At 42.1% G+C, this 18082-nt stretch overlaps 2 protein-coding genes across 10 annotated transcripts in view; both read right to left on the bottom strand.

Annotated features, from left to right (window-relative positions):
- Positions 1–3191, bottom strand: part of limk1a (LIM domain kinase 1a) — a 32746-nt gene extending 29555 nt beyond the window's left edge. The window contains exons 1-2 of the mRNA XM_056473629.1: positions 2945–3191; positions 574–673 (exon numbers count right to left, since the gene is read on the bottom strand). Coding sequence (XP_056329604.1) covers positions 574–673; positions 2945–3002 — 158 coding nt within the window. The 5' untranslated portion in view covers positions 3003–3191. The remainder of the gene's footprint in view (positions 1–573; positions 674–2944) is intronic.
- A 1589-nt stretch (positions 3192–4780) lies between these two features.
- The window catches only part of elna (elastin a), a 55753-nt gene continuing 42451 nt past the window's right edge, over positions 4781–18082 (bottom strand). For 6 of the 9 annotated variants that reach the window (XM_056474252.1, XM_056474245.1, XM_056474249.1 and 3 more), the window contains 10 exons: positions 16212–16238; positions 15446–15475; positions 15236–15313; positions 14423–14503; positions 12567–12638; positions 11902–11937; positions 11171–11206; positions 10139–10171; positions 9807–9863; positions 4781–8340 (listed from right to left, as the gene is read on the bottom strand). In XM_056474252.1, the coding sequence (XP_056330227.1) occupies positions 8294–8340; positions 9807–9863; positions 10139–10171; positions 11171–11206; positions 11902–11937; positions 12567–12638; positions 14423–14503; positions 15236–15313; positions 15446–15475; positions 16212–16238 (497 nt within the window). In that variant the 3' untranslated portion in view covers positions 4781–8293. Of the gene's footprint in view, positions 8341–9806; positions 9864–10138; positions 10172–11170; positions 11207–11901; positions 11938–12566; positions 12639–14422; positions 14504–15233; positions 15314–15445; positions 15476–16211; positions 16239–17045; positions 17603–18082 lie in introns of those variants that run through there. The other 3 variants (XM_056474247.1, XM_056474248.1, XM_056474253.1) reach the window with 3 other exon arrangements.

Raw genomic sequence — 18082 nt, 5'->3', positions numbered from 1 at the left:
GTCTTCTTTCTAGTCTAAATATCTACAAACTCTTAAATCAAGAAGCATTCCTTACAAAAGATAACTGCAGTAAACTGAAGTAAAGCTGTTGAGTTTCTCCTTAAAACAAGCAGAATAATCTGTGTATGAGTCCTCTGTGGGGAGTTAGCATGATGCTAAGCTAACAATATAAACAAACATTGGGTATTAATGAAATAAAGTAGTTTCTCTTGATTTTTCCGTTCTGAATTCTACTTTTGAAAGAAGAGAAGCGTCAATATGACAGTGTTTTTGGTCTTGTCCACCATCTTGGATGATTTGTTTTTAGATGTGCAGCACTCTTTCTGCTCTGACTCCTGCCGTTTATCTGTGAAGCGGACTGCACTGGTTGAACAAACCCCACAGTGGAGAATCCCAAACTCCACTTCTCTCAGTGATATCTGTGCAGGAGCAGCAGGAGCTGAGGAGGTGATGCTCTACTGTGCAGCATTAGATGCTAACACTGCTTTATTCACTGCTTTATTAATGCTTTATGCTGTGCATGAATCTAATCCACATCTTTAGAGAATCATATAATAATGTGAGTGATCTTACCTGAAGCAGAGCGTGTGCCAGTCGCTGTTGAGCGCCTGTAGATACTGATCATCATAGATCTGCTGTCCACATCCCGAACACACCGGCAACCCCACACCAGCTGCGCACACACACAGACACACACACACACACACACACACACACACACACACACACACATGATCACATATGAGCAATCACAGATCATCCCAAACAAACCAGCACCCCACACCAGAGGCCTGTTTCTGAACAGGGTCTAAAGGGTCAGTTCACCCAATAATTACCACAATACAGGCTATTCTGAAGAATGCTGGACAAATAAGTATCAATAACTGAGTAATATAGTAGGAACAAACTACAGTTTCTTAGCACAGAGTGCTTCAATAGGTGGTTTTGGTTTTATTCTCCGGGGTTCAGGTGTCCTCAGAAGAGATGATGAGCTTTTAGTTGTGGTTTAAAGGACACCAGTGAATCCGCAGTCCGAGTGAGAAAGGGAAGATCAGTCCACCAGCGTGGAACATTGAATGAAAAGGTTCTGGAAAGTGACTTATAGTCTCTCTGTGATGACACCACAAGGTGGCGCTACACCCTGACAAAACCCTTTCCCAAATAAACACTAATGGCAGTAAAATAACAGCCGGTCAGAGTCAGCATATCTGCTAATGTCTGACTAGATCTGAATAAAATCATTTACCTGTTTATTTTAGTATCATTACACATAGAAATGATTTAAAAACAGCTAATAAAAGCTGCAAACAAATAGAAACATCATTATCTCAATACTCCACAACAATATTTCATGTTTCTGCAGTATTGCGCAGCCCTCACGCTGTAAATAACGGAGGAGCGTGCTGAAGTCAATGACATCTGCAATCCTCCACCTCCAGCAGGTGGCGCTGTGACTGTAGTTGCGCATTAGCATGCATCAGTCTTCAGGCCTGACATTGTTTCTATGTTTGTAAAGTCTGCAGCAGACTGAAGGCGGTGTGTTTGCGTTAGTATCAATCAGGGCACTCCCTGTGGCCAGCAGGCGGCGCTGTGATTAATACAAGACCTGGCAATGCCAAGACAGCAGACACTATTACAAACATCAGACATGCTGCAGGGCTCACTCTCGCTCAGAGAGACTGTTTTGCAGGCACTGAGATGTTCTGTGTGTTGGCCCATTCTTATGTGTGTGTGTGTGTGTGTGTGTGTGTGTGTGTGTGTGTGTGTGTGCGTGCACAGTTTTAAACTCTCTCGCTCACACACACACACACACACACACACACAGGTAGAGTTATGTGTCATTTTCCAGAACAGCTTCACACATATAATATGCAAAATGTAACCAAAAACACTGCGGTGTTGAACTCCCAGGAACTGTCAGAGAGCGTCTCATCTGGACCAGCGTGTACAATACACGAGCAAACTCTGAAGAACTGCAGTGTTACTGTCAGGTGTTACTGTCAGGTGTTACTGTCAGTGTTGTTCTGATCGTCTCAGTTTATGTTGATTCCAGTTTGTACCTGGAAAACTGATTTGGATTCTGGTTTACATCATAATAATACAGGAAATACTACAGTAATATAGTCAATACTGTAGAGTTTGTGAACCTCACTATAGTAAAATACCTTGATTTGATCTGCTGTGTTGATGCTACAGTTGCTATAGTAACACAACTACAATAATATAAACAAATAAGTCAATACTGTGGTTAACTAGAACTATAGGGTATATTATAGTACACTACACCACAGTTTACTGCAGTAAAACCTGAAGTACAGTGTTTATTACAGTTGATCAGTTCACTAGAGTTAACACTACAGTATGCTGCAGCATTCATTAACACAGAGCTGGACATGCCAGGCTATAATATTCATTCATTCATTCATTTTATTCTGTGTGTTTGGACTGTGGGGGAAACCGGAGCACCCGGAGGAAACCCACACCAACACGGGGAGAACATGCAAACTCCACACAGAAACACCAACTGACCCAGCTGAGACTCGAACCAGAGACCTTCTTGCTGTAAGGCGACAGTGCTAACCACTGAGCGACCGTGCTGCCTATAATATAATATATACAATATAACACACTTTACAGCAGTCTGGTGTATAAACACTACAGTATTTACAATAAGTTACTACAGTATTGCTTCATGAACATCTCTAAATCTGCTGTAAGAAACACACTAAACACAAATAACTGCACTGTTTACAGCTGTGTGTGAGTGTGTGTGAGTGTGTGTGTGTGTGTGTGTGTGGGGTGGGGGGTCATCATGCTACAGCAGCATTAAAGCTAGTGTTTTGCGGCAGAGATGCGCAGCAGCATCACTAAGGCGCGCACACGCACTCAGCATCCTCATCCTCATCACACACACACACATGCACACGCAGACACACACACTGACCTTCCTCCTCTCCCATGCGTTCGTCCTTCCAGGTGCAGCAGAGCAGCATTAACCTCATCCACACGCCGGAGCGGGAGAACACACACACACTCCCGCAGCGGTCTCACACACACTGGAGAAATACACACACACAGTGGAGAAATGCGCACACACTCCCGTCAGCGATCACACACAGTGGAGAAAGGCGCGCACACACACAGACTGCGCGCGCGAGAGCTGTTGGGCGCTTCCCGCGCTGCCCTCGCCGTAGTAGGATCCAGAAACCGGAAAACCGGCCGACCGAACGCTGGAAAACCGTGAAGCTGCGCATGCGCGTCCCGCTCTGGAGTGAGCTCATAGTCAAATGACTGTTTTCTTTATCCTGACCGATAACTGCACACAAAGAAGCATTGAGAGCACATCCACATCTTCAAACACTGTGAGAGTCTCCAAGCGTCACATTACTGGCTTCAGCATTACTCTTACACCCGCCAATGTTTTAAATAATCCTTAAACTACACTGCAGAATAATGCTGCTCGTACTCAGAGTTTCTGTCTTATTTCCAATCCAGATATCTAAAAACTCTTAAATCAAGAAGCTTTTTCTAGACAAACACAATAGAGTCTTGTTTTCAGAAGTCATGAGGTGGTCTCCTCATCCAGCTCCAGTGTGCAGCATCCACCTGGACGAGGCGATGACAGCCATAACCGCCAGTTATTAATATATGATATATTATTATTGATTATTCTGCTCAGCCCATTGGCAGGCTATTTTAAAAGGTAATTCTCCTGAAAGAAAATCTTGAAATCCCTCCCAAACTATTTATCACAAATACAGTCAACAAGGAGATGAGAAACAGTTTCATCATATGAATTACACACATTTAAAGTCCACGTCGTCATCTGATTCTGCAGCAGGGTTTATCCGGACTCTCCTGAGGATGATCAAAGGGACAGTACAGACAAAACTCAACATTTACTCAACCTTTACCTGTTTCACTTGCTTTATCGGCTGGGGGAGGAGGAGTTATAGACCAACAGCCAATCACAGAGTGAGGTACAGGGTCAAGGAAAGTTTAGGGGGAGGAGTTATAGACCTACAGCCAATCACAGAGTGAGACACAGGGTTAAGAAAAGTTTAGGTGAGGGGCTATAGACCTACAGCCAAGGAAAGTTTGGGGGGTAGGGGGAAGAGTTATAGATTTACAACCAATCAGAGCATGAGACACGGGGTCAAGGAAATTCAGGGGGAGGAGCTATAGATCTACAGCCAATAAGAGCGAAAAACAGGCTTAGTGAAATTTCAGGGGAGGAGCCATAGACCTACTGCCAATCACAGAGTGAGGCTGAAGGTCAGGGAAAGTTCATAGTGAAGATCCATAGATCAACAGCCTATCAGAGAGTGAGAAACAGGGTCCCGGAAGGGTTAGGGGGAGGTGCCATAGACCAACAGCCAATGAGACAGCAGGTGAGTTCAGAGGGAGGAGCCATACAGAATCAGCCCAGCTTCTTTATTTTCTAGACGTCTCGGTCTGTTGTGTGATCTGTCATCTACTGTACATCACTGTCACTGTGCTCTGTAGTGTGTGGAGCGGAGGAGTGTGTGATACGTCCTGCTCCATCCTGCAGCTCAGACACAGCTCCAGCAGCATATTCCCATCATAAGTAAAGCAATACGTGCATAAATAAGTGTTCTGTGAGTATCGTTAATCCCTGTTATTATCGCTGTCAGCATGGTCTGTGTGATGCTGCTGTTCCTCATCTGTGAGCAGCTCTCTTTATGAATGAATGTGTGCAGGTGAATGAGTGAGGAGATCAGGCTGAAAGGAGACACTCATGAAGAGAAGAGGCGCTCGCTGGTGTTTATTTAAAATATTTTATTTTTATTTTCTCTAGAGCAGGTAAAATGCCGGGATTTCCGGGTACTAGTCAGAATATAGGTTGTGGAAAAAGTGCAATAGCTCCGCCCCTTTATTTAAATAAGATGGAAATCCCACGGCACAACAGAGAAGACCCGTTCGGGCTCACAGGCAGGTCAAATACAGCACCAGGTATATTCAGACATCGTAAAGTGTCTCTCCAGATGCACCCAACAACAGAATCAACCAATAGAGCAAACACACACACACACACACACATTATACATTTGAGAATACATAGGCTAGTGACACACACACACACACACACACACACACACACACACACACACACACATGGGGGGATTTACATACATAACACTCAAACACACACACACACACACACACACAATCGCATCTTAAAACATCACACACAGTTTTGCAAGTTCCACAGTGACTACAATGCGAAGCTATTTAGAGCAGGGAGGCTTATGAAGAGTACAGACGTGATCATCGCATGTCCACATGTCAAGTTGAGCTGCTGCGAAACAAACAGCGTAAAGTAAAGTCACCTGCTGGTGAACGACCCGACCTGTACGCGCGTCCTGTGTAGATAAGCTAACTCTATGTGAATACATTACTATTAAAACAGAAACATTCCTGGACGAATGATGAAGCACCTGTAGTCCCCGCGGGTCCCGGGACGAAACCTAAACTAAACACCATCATCTCTTAGTCTCCCAGGCTTAAACATACACAATGTACAAGTCAGATGATCTGAGAGGGTCAGTTTTACAGATTTACAGCGTTCACTCCTGCTTGTTTTAGCATAATCAGAGCAGAACTCTTCATACTTCACACAGTCTGCAGGAATCAACGCTGCGTCTCTGTGCGCAAGTCTGAGCGACATGTTTGAGCTGGTGAAGTGGCTTGCTGCGCTGGGATTATGTTGCAAAAACCTCAAAACTGAGTAACCCGTGTGCATCAAGCCATTTCACCTCCGCTTTTGAGTGCAGAATTGTGGCACAACTATACCTGCACAGACGTTCCTCCATCCACAAGCTCTCCAGCACAGTAATGCTGTTTATGTGCCCATGGCTGACGTTTGGGAACACACCAGGTGTTCATTGTGTTTAGGAGACAAGGCTGAATTTGGGCTGTCAGTGATAATCTGAGAGATTCAGAACTAGACTAGTCCACAAATAGACAGTGATGAGCAGCCCAGTAATGAATCTATCAGATTTCCAAGACGTCTATTAAACACGGTATAACGAGGGACTGAATCTCACATGACTAAAGAAAGAGATCATATTTCCATGAAGATATTACTACAGATTCATTACAAAGATATTTATACATCACTGAAGCACTTATTGGTGTCATGGTGGCGCAGTGGGTAGCACAACCGCCCCACAGCAAGAAGGTCTCTGGTTTGAATCTCAGCTGGGTCAGTGTGTGTTTCTGTGTGGAGTTTGTATGTTCTCTCTGTGTTGGCGTGGGTTTCCTCCGGGTGCTCCAGTTTCCCCCACAGTCCAAACACATGCGCTATAGGGGAACTGATCAACTAAACTGGCCGTAGTGAATGAGTGTATGGGTGTTTCTCAGTACTGGGTTGCAGTACTCTGTAAACATAAGCTGGATAAGTTGATGGTTCATTCCGCTGGGGCCACCCCTGATTAATAAATGGACTAGGCTGAAATGAAAATGAATGAAGCACTTCTTTTGCCTTCAATGAAATGAAACAGATTTTGTTATGACAGTAATGAGAGCGTCAGATGAGCATTATTTACTAATAACACATCATTTCAAAATAAAAGTCCTCTCCGACAGCATTGTAGTGTAAGATGTGCTGAATTTTAATATCCTGCACTGTAGAAACATCTGCTAATGAACAGTGGCTGTATTTAGGGTTTAGATTGGTGAATTGCATTATGGGATGTTGATCTCTGCTCTGTCCGCTTTATGCTAAGTTCAGACTGCGGGATTTTAGCCTCGATTCTGACTCACCGACAAGTTTTGAGAAGTCGAAGACAAACGCCTGAAATCACCAATCGCTGCTCGTTCAGGTCAATCACACAGTGTGAACGATCAAAGACGTCGTCTGAGAGAATCGCCGATGAGTCGCAGACACCCGTGAGATATCTGGCATGCTGAATATCTGGAGCTGTCAGCGAGTCAACATCATGTCGTGTGAATGAGTTCTGATTGAAAATAGCATCAGCGATCGCCTACAGCCAATGAGAGCGCAGCATCCACTAGTGTGTGTATCTGCAGGCCAGCGGGAGGATGAGGGAGATGTTAAAAGCGCTCACTTTCAGTCTATTGGGCCCAAGAAATGGAGGAAAACTAGTGTAGATTTGGCAGGAGCACCCGTGTCTGTCTGACGTTTGGTCTGAGCTTTACCACAACTGGGTGGAGAAAGAAAAAAAAGGTGAGGAGAGATTGCTAATTCCCCTCAAAGCCCACCTGAGCCAAATAAGTAGATTTTCTACCCCACTAAAGGCTTCTTTCTCATTATACATAGTTCATTATGCAAGATATACAGCGTGACCTCTCCTTGCTTCCATTTCACTTCTCTTGTGCGTTTGCTTGAGAGAGATTTTTTTCAGACTGAGACAAAGTAGTCTGCAATCCTATAGTAAAGTCATGCGGTGTGAAACCCCCTGTCGCTGATCCATCTTGCAGTGTAAACAAAGCAGCGACGAAACGTTAGCCCAGATAGTCATGCAGAGTCAAAACGTCTGTGATGCCACTACTTTAAAAATCCTGCAGTCTGAACTCGGCATTAAGTCAGTTCAGCAGCTCTTTAAACTATTAGAAACACTCATAAAAGTCACTTTAGACATCTTTTTCTTAAAGTTAAACGTCATTGGAGGAAAGATGAAGATCCCATAATGCAACTCAACAGCAGGAATAAACACAAGTAACTACAGAGCGCAGAGCGCTGGATTTTTCAGTGTATGCTTCATTTTCAGCATTCATTTTGCATCAGCTTAGTCCCTTTATTCATCAGGGCAGCATTCCAGCATATGTTTTACACAGCGGATACCCTTTCAGCTGCAACCCAGTACTGGGAAATCATTTTCTTTATGTAAAATATCATTTCTTTCTTGTTTATTTCCCTCAGGATGAAGCCCTGATGTGTAGCCCAGTGCAGATCCAGTGGCGTATTCAGCATGAGGAGGAGAAATGCCATGAGAGCTGGATGCTGAAGAGCTGTGTGTGGTGTCAGGAGCGCCCACAGATGAGCGGTCTACGGCTACTCAACAGCACTGCCAGTGAATGGACGCGGGTGTACGAGCGAGAGGAAACAGTAACATGATTGGGATGTGCCATAAACGAACAGGACTGGGGTTATTCCAGCTTTCAGGGATTTGGGTCTGTTACAAATATATACTGTCAGTACAAAACATAACACTTGTGCATGATGGGACGGTTGGAGTATCGGAAGTACATTCTAGAGCATGCAGTAGCACCATGTTTCTTGAGGTCACTTCACATCTCAAGAGCTCCTCTACTTTCTCCTCCGGCCGCAGTATTTGCCCTGACAGCCCGCTCCGCCTGCAGAACAACACAACACAAACCAGGTATTAGCATCAGGAGAACACTGCGCAACACTGCAGTACTGCTCTCAATATAGTTACAGTAACTACAGCACTGTTTTTGAGCCATAATGTCTATATACTGTATATATTATAGTATTTACAGTTTTTTACTTACAGTACAGTTATTTACTTAATGAATGCTGCAGCATACTGTAGTGTTAACTATAGTGAACTGATCAACTGTAATAAACACTGTAGTATACTACTGCAGTAAACTGTGGTGTATTGTAGTATAATATAATCTACAGTTGTAAGAAACTACAGTGTTGGGCCATTTGTTTATATTAGTATATTTGTGTTACCATAGCAACTGTAGCATCACCACAACAGATCAAATCCTACAGTTGTGTTACCATAGCAACTACAAAACTACTACCGCTGATCAATTACTACAGTTGTTGTGTTACCATAGCAACTATAGAACTACTACCGCAGATCAATTACTACAGTTGTTGTGTTACCATAGCAACTATAGACCTACTACTGCGGATCTATACTAAAGTTGCTGTGTTACCATAGCAACTATAGAACTACTACCGCAGATCAATTACTACAGTTGTTGTGTTACCATAGCAACTGTTGAACTACTACTGCGGATCTATACTAAAGTTGCTGTGTTACCATAGCAACTATAGAACTACTACCGCAGATCAATTACTACAGTTGTTGTGTTACCATAGCAACTATAGACCTACTACTGCGGATCTATACTAAAGTTGCTGTGTTACCATAGCAACTATAGAACTACTACCGCAGATCAATTACTACAGTTGTTGTGTTACCATAGCAACTGTTGAACTACTACTGCAGATCTATACTAAAGTTGCTGTGTTACCATAGCAACTATAGAACTACTACCGCAGATCAATTACTACAGTTGTTGTGTTACCATAGCAACTATAGAACCACTACCCCAGATCAATTACTACAGTTGTTGTGTTACCATAGCAACTGTTGAACTACTACCCCAGATCAATTACTACCGTTGTTGTGTTACCATAGCAACTGTTGAACTACTACCCCAGATCAATTTCTACAGTTGTTGTGTTACCATAGGAACTGTAGAATCTCCACAGCAGATAAATGAAGGTAATATAGTTTCGCATCGTTATGAACACTAAATTATTTCCTATAAATGACTGTGGTATTTTTTATGTGGGATGGTGCCAAACTGAGTGGGTTTGGAATGAAGTGCTGACAGATTTCCACTGGTTAGAAACCAGCAGGAATGTGTGTTTGGTGTGGAATCGCTCTTCTTCAGTAACTCATGTATGTGTATATATTGTAGTAATCATCAGCAGCAGAAGGCCATGCAGAGTCTGCTGTGATCAGAGCGTATAGTTGAGGATGAAACACAGCAGTGACTATGAGGAATCAGTGATCATGAGGCAGCAGGGTTTAGTTCTGTTCATGCTGTCGTACCTCGATACCCTCCTCCCAGGAACCCCGTCAGTCCACCACCGTATTTAGCTGCTTTGGCTGAGGAAAGAAGAACAAATGAAACATCTCAAAGGGGTTATCTTACACTTATTCACACACACACACACACACACACACACACACACACACACACACACACACACACACACACACACACACACTGCAGCTCAATGTGTTAAACACAAGCAAAAGCATCTGTCTCTACATGCATCTGTCTTTGGTACACAGGTTTATTTGTAGGAACTTTTCTTTTATGCAAAAAACAAGGTGAGAAGATCATGTCGATCTGAAAGAGCATTCTGTAGAGATTGTACCTTGCTGTGGTGATAGTCCTGCACCGTATCCCCCTAAAACACAGAAACAGAGAAGAGAGATGTGTCTAACTCTGCAAATAAAATGAAGAATATGAGTGAAACAGATGCAAAACATGCTTTCTTACTCAGAGCTTCTGTCTTGTTTCTCATCCAAATATCTAAAAACTCTTAAATCAAGAAGCTTTTTCTAGACAAGCAAACAATATAGTCTTGTTTTCAGAAATACTGAGTCAAATATTGAGTTTTTCCATTAAAACAAGCAAAATAATCCGCCAATGGGGAAGTTTCTCACTTAATTTTGATTTATTATTTGTGAAAGCAACACAAAAACTCTAAGAAGGGTAAGAAAAGCATTTTTAAGTGAGGAGATCAACAGCCAGCCAAGAGCATCTAGACATAATAATAATGATGATAATAATAATAATAATAATAATAATAATAATAATAATAATAAAGCCAGGAGCATGTCTCTGTTGTGACGTTAGTGTCCAGCATGTAGCAGTGTGCTGTATCTGACAGTACCAGCGCTGAGAACACAATGCAGATATACTTTGCATGATATTTGCACTTTAACTATATATGGCTTTTCATAGCCAGCGGATTCCAGCAGCCGCAGTCAACACCGGCTTCATTTATATATAAATATATTCACTTATGGTCTGTTCGCACGCTGTTACAGGTATACTTTTAAAGCAGTTTTCTTTACAGTTTACAATTAAAAGAGGTTAAATAACCTGCCTATGGGGGAAGCAGAATAAAGCTATTTCAAAGCTAAAACAAGATTATTCTGCTTGTTTTAAGGAGAAACTCTCTTCATTTAGACTCAATATTTCTGAACACAACACTATATTTAGTGCTGGTCTATAAAATGCTTCTTGATTTAAGAGTTTCTAGATATGTGGGCTAGAAACAAGACTGACAGGCATTTATGCAGTGTAAAAATGACCCTCGAGACCACATCAGAGACACTGCATTATATATTGTAATTATAATTTCACCAGGGGTTATTATTACTGCTGTATAAAGCATTACCTGGATAAGCTCCGTATCCTCCAGGAGCAACACCGCCTGCAGAAAGGAGAGAGAGATGGAGATTTACACATGGAAATACACATCACTCCTAAACTCTGCATGAGCCTCTTTCTCATGTCAAACACAAAATAAGATATTCTGAGGAAAGATCTTCAGCTGAAAACAATTAAAAATTATTAATTAATTAGTTTAGATCTTATTTTGTGTTCAAATGAATAAAAAGGTTTGGAACCGCTAGTAAATAAATGAGTACATGTTCATTTGTGTGTGAACTGACCCTTTAATTGATGACAGTTCATTTATATGGAAGTTGAGCATAAACACTCACGCAGTGCATTGTGGGATTGAAAGCAGCACAGAGAACGAGCGGCTGAGAGTGTCTCGAATTTGTAACTGAGCTGAAGGCATTGACTATGAGAACACATCCTTCACACTGTCAGCTTACACACACATCCAGAACCATCCGTGTCTGTGTGTTCATTAATCGAGCAGTTCTTGCATGTGTGTGTGTGTGTGTGTGTGTGTGATGCTGGTTAGTGTATTCTGGTGTAGAACAGCAGTATTGGAGTGTACAGGACCTCTCAGAGGTTGGGTTAGGCTGATATACAGCTTTCACTGCAGGATTCGAGGGCTTGTTATCATCTGAAGCTTTAAACGTATGTATTTATTCACAGTATATGCTAATTAATGTCTGCGTCAGGGTTTCCAGCATCATTAATGGCGGGCCTCACCTGGCTGTGCGTATCCTGTGCCCACAGAGCCATAACCTGCAGAATATTCAAAGAAAGACAACTGAAATACAACAAGTACACATGTGCAATGCGCATCGACTCCCCTACAGCACTACAGTCTCTACAGATCCCCAGCGGTGAACATGAGCAGTTAAAGGGACAGCTCTCCCAATAATGTTGTTGTTGGTGTTTCGGTGACTCCTATGATGTAAGTCCGTGGTCTGCTGTATTTGAGATTCAAAATAACACAATCAAACAAGTCCACATCAATCCTGGTGTCTCCTGATGACCCACTGAGCTCATATGAAGTGAAAGCGTCGGTCTGTGCAAGAAGGGATGGATTTGGACTTGTTTATATGTGTTTATTCTTCATGTAAACCTGTAACCATTGTCACCATTTACCACAAATTCAGCTAAACATCATCTTCAATGTTCTACAGATGAACAGCATCACCTACATCTGCAGCATCAGGAGGGTGAGTAAACTAACCGTACATTTCTATTACTGGGTCAGCTATGCCTTTGACTGAAGCTTGAGTGTTTGACTGAAGCTATGAGCACAGAGAGCGTATCTCTGGAGTTAAGCTAACATGATCCACTTATAAAACACTGCTCTATGCTCTATATTGTCAAACATTAAAGTGTCGTGTGTTAGGTTTTCCTACCTGGTTTTGGTGGTTTAGCACCAGTTCCCACACCACCAGTTCCCAATCCAACTCCTGCTGGAAAGCCTCCACCTGTAGCGAGAGGTTCAGACTCAACAACAGCCCGATATCAGCAAACCAATCTCGGTCTATATTCTCTATGTGGAGGGAAACTGGGAGATGAGCTGCATTACTGGGATTGTCTGTCTGCTGTTCAGATTACTAGCAAACAAACATGTCCCTGTGTCCTTCCAGACTACGTATCCCATCATGCCCTGCGTTTTCAAGTTCACCCTGATCCACACGCAGCTGAAGGACATTATCCTTAAACACATCTGCTGTACATACCCCATCTGTTGCAGAGTCTTGTCTAGCTGTTGCTCTCATTTATAAATGTTTCTGCCTCGCCTGTGTTTTTGACCCTTTGGGTTGTTTCTATTGTTTGTGATTGTTTTCCGCCTGCCTCGACTATTTCAGGATTAGGTTTTGATTATTAGTGGTGTGCTGAGCGAGGCTTCGCTAAACTCTGAAACAGCTGAATCAAATGTGTCGAGGCTTCGAAACTTTCCCAAAGCCGTCAGCGACACCTAGTGGCCATTTTTAAATAAACAACTTCAACAGAGAAACAGATATGCAAACAGAGGAATGATAGAGCACGGTGTTTAGACGAGGCATCGAGTGCTTTAGCAGAGCAGTGAGTGCGCTTGACTGGCATGCACATGTACTGGGTTCGAATCATGGAGGAAGCAATTCTAGTCATTGAATGTGTGTCATGTTATTGCTCTGTTCTTGTGTGTTCTGTATTAACATAAGTCTGACACCCGAATGAACTCTTGGTGAATGAATATGTGTTGTTTTGGTCATAGATTAATAAAAGACATACATTCTGATTGACTGTACAATTGCAGGTCACTCGCAGCACAGTTGCACTATATGCCCGCGCACGGTCCACTGGGCTAAAGGAGATGGTTTATCCTCGACCCTGTGAATCAAAGGCAGATTTGCCAGGTCTTGGAATGCTTGTGAAATTACCGACCCTTTTAATCGCTTTAGTCACAAGATCTGGATGTATCGGACCGTGTTTCTATACATCTGTGATTCGAGATCTCGACACCGTGTTGAAACATCAGTTTTGCGGCAGCCATCCCTATGGATTATCTGTGTCTGTCTGCTCCTGTTTCGACTGTGCCTGCCTGACTACTCTTATAGTAAACTGCATTTGGATTCATCCCACCTTCACGTCTCCATTCACAACACTATAATTCGTCTGCCAACAGTGTTATTTTATAATGTGTCATATAAAGGAGTTTTGAAGGAAATGAATGACGAAACACGGTACAATCCTTCACATTGTCTGCAGCACAGCATCTGCTGTGAGTTCTGCCTCTTAGCTTGATTATTCTGAGTATCCAGAAGGAGCCTAACCCTCCCTTTCTCCATTCTCCATTATCCAATGAGGCCTGGAGTACCTCAGGGTTCAATGCCAGGTAGGGGAGACTGTACCATAGTTAAAGACCGGTAGGGGGGATGTTGAGTAGTCTGATGAGGGGTAGGGGCTGTGGTATCACACCAATAATGAGAGTTTTCTGGGAGAAATAACAAAATGAGTGGTGAATGATCCTCAGAAGAGTCATGAGCAGGTATGATCACAGTCCAACTGCAGTGCACTGATCTCAGTTTACATGGTCATGTCCACAAGTGTGTTGAGGTTTTCTCCACATCGCCCTGTGATGGCCAGTTAGATCTGAGCTTCAGATCTTGTGAATTGGGCAGGAATAAAGATCCGGCTTTACTGTGCAGTATTGTTGACACCATACACAACATTATAAGCAGCAGGAACAATGTGAAGTGCTGAAGATTTCAGCATGAAGTCTCACCTGCTCCAGGATAGAGTCCACCAACACCTCCAACACCTCCAACACCACCAACACCTCCAACGCCACCCACTCCTCCAACACCTGATGCACAGAGTCAAGCAGAGGCAAACTGAGAGAAGACTACAGAGCTGAGCAGAGTTCACCACCCTCACAGAACTCTCTCGTACAGTAATATTCTCCACAGGATGCTTTACAGTAATATCTCTGTGCAGATACATTAGATTAGTCAGTACCACAGACAACACTGATCAACTAATCTACCAAAAACACTGGAGGTCACAGCACAAGCATTAGCACACCCAAATTAATCTAAGCAGGAAAATTCAGATAAAATCTACATTTTGTTTTCCTTTTCATTTCTGCAACAACCCGTTTGAGTGTAAATGTATGATCTTTCTGTTCCTATAGATGTTTGCTGAGCCAACTCTTACTGTAATGAATATGAAACTGATTTGTTTAACTGCACCAATATATATGGCTTTATTCATTAATAAATGGGTGAAATATTTCTTTTCAAGAGGGTGTGTGTTCATTAATGCTGAGCACTGTATTTGTTTGCATGAATATCAATGTACGGTCAAGACATGATTTCATAGACATTTCCATGTGGAGCAGTTATTTACGGTAAGCAGTGTTTTCTGCTGAATCTAATATTTGCATATGCAGACACAGTGGATCAGAATGCATTTACATTCATCTAGAACTGCACTTAATGAAGGTTAATGGCGTATCTGGATTCTTTTGCAGCCCGGATGTCAATCTGAACAACTCATAAGCGCTGTTAGTTTTAAAGGTAAAATACTGTGATCTTACCAGGGGCTTTCAGCGGTTTGGCTCCAGGTAAAACACCAGTCCCGACTCCAGACGGTCCAGCGCTACCGTAAAATTGGCCTAAAATTGAATGAAGAAACATTCAGCATGGTTTGGACTTTGGTATGTCTTTCATTAGTTATTAATTCTTAATGTATGTCTTTATATAATTATTTAATTAGTTTTCATACTGAATGATGAACTGATATTTACCAGAGCCATAGGGGTAAGCTCCACCAGGAACTGCAAACACAGACATAGACATAACACTTAGTAAGGAGAGTGCTGTTACATGAAACTTTAGAGTAATTATTTTAAAAGTTATGCTTTTTGTTGTTGTTTGTGTGTAAACACACACACACACACACACACACACACACACACACACGCACATACCGGGTTCCACCTAGTGAGGGACTGTATACGTTTTCTTTACAATAGATATTAAAGGAAAGGTGAAATTTTATGATATGAATGGCTTTATCCTGCCCTCTAGTGGTGTATCTAAGTAAAGCGCACACACACACACACACAATCCTGCACTGTGTTTTCATTTTTTTAGGGCTCTCTTCACAGCTGCACTGATGTTAGTACTGTACAGACCGAATATTTCTCCTCTTTCCCTAAACGCTCAGCAAAAATCAGCACTTTAACATCTTCACAAGACTTCATTCTGGCTGATTTACGAGCCCTTTTCCTCAGGGAGAGAAAAAAAGTCAAAAGAACTGGTATTTCTTTATTTGGTCCCCAAAACACGATGATTACCTAGCTTGTGCACATGCTCACACATCCGTTTTTATTAACTCTCCAATGCACAGTAGAAAATTAATAATTTAATAAAAACTCATCATCTCTTTCTGCAAATGTGCTTGAGGTTTAGAGACAGACACAGAAAACAGATCTCCTCAACGACAGGAAGATCAGAATCACGTGCTCGCTGATACTGCTGAGCTCAGGTATTGTGTGGGATTGCACTTACCAGCGCCGGGCACTCTCTGTGCTCCACCTGAGTGACAGAACAGCCATGATTACAAGCGGACATGAGGAAACACACCAGCAGACAGAAACACAGTGGATATAACCTCTCGTCTGTCCATCAGTGACTAGTATAATCAACAGGACCACGTTTCATTTTTAATCAGATTCATTTATCTTCAGCTGAACTGAAAGCATCACAGCCTTTATTAAAGTTATTTTATGAGAAAGTAAGTCATTTGTCTTTGTGCTTGCAGAAATTTCTTGGTCAGTCTTTATTTTAAAATACAGTTCTCACTGTTAACAAACCCTTACCATTGATAAACATTAAAAACAGTAGCTGGGTTCAGGTCTTGAGTAGGGATGCAGAATATGAGCATACTTTATAAGTATTAATAAACAGCCAATATCTTAATAATTACTGAGAATCAGTCCTTAAACTAACGTGTCACCATGTCCTTTTCTATTATAATATACGATTATGAAGCATGTTGGCAAATGGCACAGAATCCTGAGAATGATCCAGCAACAGTGGATGAACAACATCAGCAACATCCAGAAGACTGAACCCAGGATCCAGAGTTAACTTTTTGCCTCATCTGCCAATGACGGGTGAATTAAGCAGAATTATTGGCCATAATGACGTCTCATGGAAGTGCAATTTGCATTTAATTTGTCCAAAGACAGAGTGATAATTACACAGATTTTGTCTTCTATACTCTCTCAGAAATAAAGGTACGCGAGCTGTCACTGGGATGGTACCTTTTCATAGGGTACAAAAAAGGTCTATATTAATACCTCAAGGGTGCATATTAGTACTTAAAAAGTAAAAAAGTGTTCCCCTTAAAATTTGTACGTACTGATATATACTTTTGAGGTACCAATATGGACTCTTCAAGTACAAATGTGTACCTTTTGAAAAGGTACCACCCCAGTGACAGCTCGCGTACCTTTATTTCTGAGTGTGTACTTGTGTGTCTTCTAGAAAACTGATCTTAGATAATCATCCAGTGGTTATTTTTCACTGAAGGTTGTCAGAATGAGATGTTTTGAACATGCACTGTGTTTCAGCTCAGTACCTCAGCTTGATTTATCTGCAAAAGCCCATTTTAACATTCGTTTGTCACTTGGTGAGAGTTTATTTTGGTCCCTGCTCGGAACTGATCATCTTTCTCAGTGTTTTGTTTGAAGAGATGAAGCATTGATGGTCTTCACAGAGAAATATCCTGCTACAGCTACAGGCTGTCAGTAACACATCTGAGAGAACGCAAACCGGCAAACTCAAGCACTAATGTTAGCTGGAAAACCAAAGCAAATAATGGTAATGGAGTTCTGCTACATTAGACAAGACATTTGTACATGCAACACAGTAGATCTATACAATAGCCGTCGGTCCTGCCAAAAAACAACATGTTCCACCTTCAACTCTTGCAGTGCACAGACGGGCAACAAAGAGGCTGATGCTGTAACAGACAGCCATTGTGGAGAGCACAAGAAAACCAGCTATCAGTTCTAAAGCCTGACTGATGTTTGATTGACTCAGTTTGATCGATTAGGAGAAATGGAAAATTCCAGCCAGCTGACAGGGGTCATCGCACAAAAGAGATGCTTCAGCAAACATATATAGCATTATTATTCTCTAATTGTTGCAGATTATGGTCTCAAAACCCACGAGAAATCCTACAATTAATTGTTATTACTGCATTTAAAGTTGTCAGTGGCAAGGATTGGACTCAAATTTAACCAGCAGTATCTGAATAAGCTACTGCTGGGTTTTACCCCCATCACTGTGGCATGTGTGTTGCATTTGTGGCCTCTAGAGGTCCTCATTGTGCCTTTGTGTCTTGTTCCCGCTACGTGTGATTACAGTTATTG

This window comes from Danio aesculapii, chromosome 15 (assembly GCF_903798145.1).
Source record: "Danio aesculapii chromosome 15, fDanAes4.1, whole genome shotgun sequence".
NCBI classification, from domain to species: domain Eukaryota; kingdom Metazoa; phylum Chordata; class Actinopteri; order Cypriniformes; family Danionidae; genus Danio; species Danio aesculapii.
Note: the sequence above shows the minus strand (reverse complement) of the source record. Positions and strands in the feature narration are given on the sequence as shown.